The 6,000-nt window shown below is 46.0% G+C and overlaps 1 protein-coding gene across 1 annotated transcript in view; it reads left to right on the forward strand.

Annotated features, from left to right (window-relative positions):
- Positions 1-4,657, forward strand: part of LOC103775966 — a gene marked incomplete at both ends in the record, with an annotated part of 30,682 nt that extends 26,025 nt beyond the window's left edge. Inside the window, one exon of the mRNA XM_008943442.1 lies at positions 4,625-4,657. Coding sequence (XP_008941690.1) covers positions 4,625-4,657 — 33 coding nt within the window. The remainder of the gene's footprint in view (positions 1-4,624) is intronic.
- Between the last annotated feature and the right edge of the window lie 1,343 nt (positions 4,658-6,000).

Consider the following 6,000-nt stretch of genomic DNA (forward strand, 5'->3'; position numbering starts at 1 on the left):
GGCCTCTGGGCATTACTTCCCAATCAGTGTCACTGGATCAGTTCTCACCATTTGCTGCCTGGCACCCTGTAGGTGCTCACACTTCTAATGTAGAGCTTCTGAGTACCCAGATCTTTTTGTGGTAAACCCTTTTTTCATCCAACTTCAGGTTTGGTTGTCCTCTGTAATTCTTTTTTTTTTTTTTGTGCATGTATTGTAATACTGTTCTTTGGTTCCCCAAACCAGGCTCTTCTGGGGGAGTCTCTGCTTGTAGTGTAGTTCCACATGATGCTAGGAGACACAGATGCTTAGCCCAGCTTCTGGAGGCATGGCAGCCCACTGTCAGGATGTCTCAGGCCTCAGTTAGCCAAGGGAGCAGCAATCCCTTGCAAATCTGCGTCGTAACCCTTCGAGGTGACCTCTAAAACCACCACACCCTTCCCAGCACTCTTCTCTTTTTAGAGTAAGATGAACGCTGCTGAAGCGTGGCCACTGAAAGCCTCCAAGACAGAAGTCTTCTGTTTGTCCACATAACAGGTAGATATATATCTGTATGTGTCCAGGGCAAGCTTTCCCCCCACGTCCAGCTGCAGCGACGTGCTTGCCCCGCTTCTGGAGGTTTCACCTCCAGGGGATTCACAGGAGGGTTAGTTCTGAGACTCATTAACCTCTGTGCTGGTGAACAAGCCAATTAACATCAGTTTGATGAAGTTTCTGTGATGTGGACAGCTGCAAATTTGTAACCAGATTCCCCCCTACCTCCTTAGTCCCCCTCCCAGTTCTGATCAGTAACGCAGGATACTGATGGTAAAACCCCCTCTTTTCTCAGTAAGTATAATCATCTTCTTTATCTTTAATTGTTGAAAAAGCACAAATAAATTTGATATGGTTAGAACTGGAGCAAAAACCTGACTGAAGAGCTGCATCTCTAAACCAGTTTTTTTGACAGCCCAGCAGAACAGTGCCAATACATTGCACAGACAACTGGAAGAGGAGGAAGGTTTTGGAACAGAGTCCGGTTTACAGGTCCCTGGCTGGAAGAGGCTGGATAAAATACTGCATTGTAAGCAATATAACAAACTGTACTCCTTCTTGCAGGCAATTGTGCCCATGGCACTGTTTTGATTTCTTCCTTTCTTTCTTTATTATTATTATTTATTTTTTACCACATCTTTTTTTGTTGGCTGATCTACAGAAATGCACTGATTTTGCTTCTTTGCTGAGAGCATGAGCTCCTGGGGCAGTTTCTGCCAGGTGAGGTGGTGACACGAGGTCCAGAGCTGCACTTGGGAGGGCCTGACCTGGTGTAGGACAGAGACCGGCGGCCGCTTGGGGTTTGCCACTCAACAGATAACACCCACAGGAAATTTGGCTGGAAAACCTGTCAAATTGTAAGGGTTTGGCCCTGTTATTGAGGAGATACTGAGGAAGAGTTTGTCTGCAGTTGTCAGCCATTTTTCTGTTTGTTTTTGTTTTTTTTTTTAAACTCTCCTGTGTGCCGTTTCCACCATCTGCTCTGCTAGTGACCATTTCCACCCCCATGACTAAAAGCTGCACCCATAACATCTCATCCCACCTCCTCACCCCAAAACAAATGCAAGACTAGCCCGGTCCTGAACGACACTTGCATTTTGTTCTGGGCTTGATTTACTTTGGGTTTAATTATTATTATTTTTTTTAATTTCTTTTTTAACTGTCTTCTGTTTTTTTGGTGGTGAGGGGAGGGTGAGGAGGGGGATGAGGAAGGGGGCAGGATCTTTGCCATCCCGAGGCTTCGCAGTGGGCAGATGAGCTGCTGCCCTAACGAGGGTGATCCAAACCCAGCTTCCTCCAGCAGCTCCATCCTGTTCCTGCATCCCAGGGCCATTGGCAATTGCACACTTCAGGCTTTTCTGCTCCCCCCAGGACAGGAGCCTTTGCAATCCAACTGGCTTCACGTTTCCTCCCCGTTGGCATCACCGTGCCACTCCAAGAGCAGGGATTTCACCCTGCAGCTCCAGCTGGGGGAAGGAAAAGGAAATCTGAGTCGTTCAGCACGACTGGAAACTATCCATCAGCTCTTGCCCCAAGCACCAGGTGGTTTTAACACAAACTGCCCAATTCCAGGTCTGCTAAACACCCCCCTGTGGTTGGAGAGGGTGTGTGAGTGATGCCAAAGCATTTCTTTCCTGAGAGGATGGAGGTGTGGCAGCTCCACAGCAGCAGACAGAGACCATGCCCTGCTGTGCCCAGAGCAGTGAGCGGGACCATAACGACTGGGGGGCAGAAGTGTTGGACCTGGGTTTTATAAAGAAGTTTTCCTTTCAATCTACTGCCTTCATGGGACAGAGGAAAAACAACCCAAATGCCTATTTTAATCCGAGCCAGCAGTGACTACAGTTTGTTCTGTTGCTTACAGCTACTAATAGGATTAAATCGTATCAACCTGAATTATTTTTTTAAAAAAATTAAAATTAAAAAAATCAATAGCCAGTGGTGACCAGTGCAAAACAGATCAGGGTATTTTTCACTAACTTTGAGGTTTAATTTTGTTTCTTTTTTCTTTTTTTTTTTTTTTTCTGTAACACATATTACTTTTCACTGCAGAATATACTTTAGCTTCTTGAGATGTAAGCTTCCAGCTCTTGTTTTAAACACAGTGAGAATGCATCTTTTCTGTGGAACAGTGATAAGAGAGATACTTCAGCCCTGAAATAAAGCAGTGCAAGGTTTTTACACCCCATCATTTCTCTTTCTGATGAGTTTTTTTCATTGGTATATGACATGGAGTGTGTAGCCCTACCAGAAAGGCTCGTGTCAGGCCTTCCAGTGTAAGCTTTATTCCCTTCTCTCAATCACAAGGCATTGGAACTGTTTTTGAGGAGTTCTTCCTGAAAAAAAATAAGGACTTGAAGTGCATTCACCTCCTGAGACTCATCCAGGTGCCTTTTTCTCATCGCTGTGGGACCAGCAGAGCCACTGTCCTCCTCACACCCTGAGCCTTGGGAGGATGCTGCAGCTCTTTGAGTGCTTCTGTCCTGACGTTGATATTAAAATGGAAGTTTTAGCCTGTTAGTCTTACAAGATGATCATGCTTTACTTTTTTTTTTTAATGTAAGGCTTAGGGAGGATTTTCAAGGGTGGGAAAACTCTTTGGTGCGTCAGCGCAGGTTGTTCTTTATCAGCTCTTGTACTAGAACTAGTCCCTGTGTGCCTGTTTTCTCCTTTCTGAAGGTCTTATGACTTTTCATCCCGAGTGTCATGATGAGGTGAAGGTAGAAGGAATATATAAACACTGGTATTAGCAGAATAGTTCTTGGAAATTTTGAATAGAGGCGATTAAATTGTTCATAGAAGAGAAAATAGCTGGACCAGTGAATATTTATGTCTCATGTTGGATGGCATTAACACAGCTGGGGAGGTAGGACTGCAAGTGAACCCTCGTCCACTTTTACTTACTGAAGAAACATCTCATTAAGAAAATCAGTAATTAGTAGCCAGCTACTGAGCCCCTGTAGTGGGACTTAGCAGAGGTGGATGGTGCAGTGCAGCAAGGCGCTGAGCCAGCCCAGAGAGCAAAGGGTGGGTAAAAAGCCACCCCAGGACCTAGTCCCATTTGCTCCATTTAATTATCAGAGCTATTATCAATAGATTTGTCTGCTCTCGTCGTGGAGCTCTGCTCATTGCACTGAGAATTAAGGGTTTAAATACCTAACTTGGCTTCTGGAAGAGAATACCGTGTCATCTTTATTTCTATTTTCCATTTCTTGCATTCATTTTTATTTCTCTTTTAACAATCAGTTATTTCTTGGAAAATGCTTTTAATGTTTACTGAGGATGTTAAATTCTGATGACTTTGCTCCGTGAGAAACCCAAGGGGGTGGGAAGGGCTTCAGTAACCTGAGCTCAGGGCTGGGCCCCAGGACCTCCCGAGCTCCTGATGCCTTCACCCCCCTGGGGACATCGTGGGGTAACCTGCCTCCTTCCCTTTCACACAGGGGGGACAAACCCAGCTCATTAAGGAGGGTTGTGTTGTGATCCTTATGGGAAAAGGAAAAAAAAAAAAAAAGCTGAAAAGGCAATTGCAGGGTGTGTGCTTGCAAAGACCTGCTGCCCTTTGCCTTGGGGGGTGGCCCCGTGGCCCCCACGCCAGCAGGACACTGTCTGTGCCTCCCTGGCCCTTACCTGCCCTCAGCCAGCACTCTCCATCCTCTGCTCCCACCAAATAGTTGGAGTCCAGCTGCTTGAACCATTTACCTCCACCTTAAACAGTTCAGAATCTCCACAGCTGCTTGTTTTCAGTTGGGTATTTTTGGGTTTATTGTTTGGGTTTTTGTTTTCCCAGGCAGGATAAAGAATGCCTGCATTCAGAAACTCCAGTGCCTTCAAAACAACTGGCAGCTTTGGCTGTTTGTCTCCTGGCCCTCAAGCAGCATCCATCCCCCCTTAGACCTCAGTACCTGTCTGTCCCTGTCCTGCAGCAAAGCTTTCGACCGTTTTGTGGTTGTTGTTCTGTTCTGTTTTGGCTTGGTTTATTGTTTTGTTTTGTTTTTTTTTTTTCTCTTGTGGGTTTATTTTGCATAGAGTGTGACGTTTTGGTTTCATTGTGGTGTTTCTGACTCTTTGTGCCTTTCCTTTTGTGTTTGTTTCTCCCGCCTTTCCTCAGTTTGCAGCGGGGCCTCGACCTGCCCATCACCAGGTACAGTACCCTGCCCCTTCGTTATCACCCTAAACTAATTGCCTGGGGAGGGTGGGTGGTTGGAGGTGATTCACTCACTAACTCACAACCTTTGGAAACAACCCCCGTTAGTAGCTACTAGCACGTGCCTAACCCCACTAACCAGCTGCCTGCAACCCAGAGTAACACTGTTAGTTATCAGTTGGTGTCACCACACTCATTAACTGTCCCACTTAATGCTGGTTCTGTAGGAGAGAAGAGCTTGTAGAGATGGTGGTCAGGTATTCCTGAGATTTTCTTACCTTTTCAAGCTGCTAGAAACTGTGCTGAATGTTTCCCAAACTAGTTGCTGGGTTAAGTTGTCTGAGCTGGAGATGTCAAGAAGAACTTGGCGTTCACATCCCTGAGAGAATCCTGCCTGTCAAACTCAGAGCAGGGCAGATGACTCTCCAGTTCATGTGTTTCTTGTGTGATACACCTGGTTTTCTGTTGTCATTACATTGCTTAATGTTTTTACCCTGTGAAAGCCAAACGTTTCAGAATCTTTGCAGTATTCCTCTTGTATGACTTCGACTTTGTAAGGAGCCATTTAATTAAGAAGAATTCAAACTTAGGGATAGCTCTGGCTCATGAAACTCATGGGCAGCATTTGTTAGGGGTGCAGAAATAACCAGGGGACCTCGTCAGCATCAGGATGGGTAGAATCAGGGAATTGTTTTGGTTGGAAGAGACTTTCAAGATCTTGAAGTGCAATCGTTAACCTGGCACTGTCAGGTCAAACCATGTCCCTCACACCACATCTCCAGGGCTTGGAAACCCCTCCAGGGGTGGGGACTCCACCACTGCCCTGGGCAGCCTGGCACAGCCCTGGGCAAACCTGCTGGGGAAGAAATTCTTCCTCATGTCTAACCTAAACCTCCCCTGGTGCACCTGCACAGCTCCCTTCTGTCCTAGTCAAGGTGTCTGAAGTTGTCTTTTCTGTCAGCTCCTACATTCATCTTTGCCCAATCCCTTTTCCCCTGGGCACTGATTTTACTACTTCGTGTAGCTTTTGAGGGGATGGAGGTGGGAGCAATGGGTGGAATAGAGGAAGAGAGGCATGGCAAGTGCAAGAAAGCTCCCTCAGATCGAGCTGTTTCCATGTCAGACTTGGCTTGGAAGGAACAGGTTGTTTCCACTGAGTTAACAGAGGAAAAAAACCTAAACCCATTAACTCTGGAGATGCTGGGACAAGGGCTTAAGTCATGGGAGGTTTGTTCCAGGAGAATTATTTTGTTCTCACTTCATTCTGTTAGTCTGAGCAGTTTAATACTGTAGAGACAAGCACTTTTGGGAAAGTTCTGTCTGAGAGGAGCAGGTAAGTG

Source organism: Merops nubicus, unplaced genomic scaffold, assembly GCF_000691845.1.
Source record: "Merops nubicus isolate BGI_N331 unplaced genomic scaffold, ASM69184v1 scaffold12147, whole genome shotgun sequence".
Taxonomy (NCBI): domain Eukaryota; kingdom Metazoa; phylum Chordata; class Aves; order Coraciiformes; family Meropidae; genus Merops; species Merops nubicus.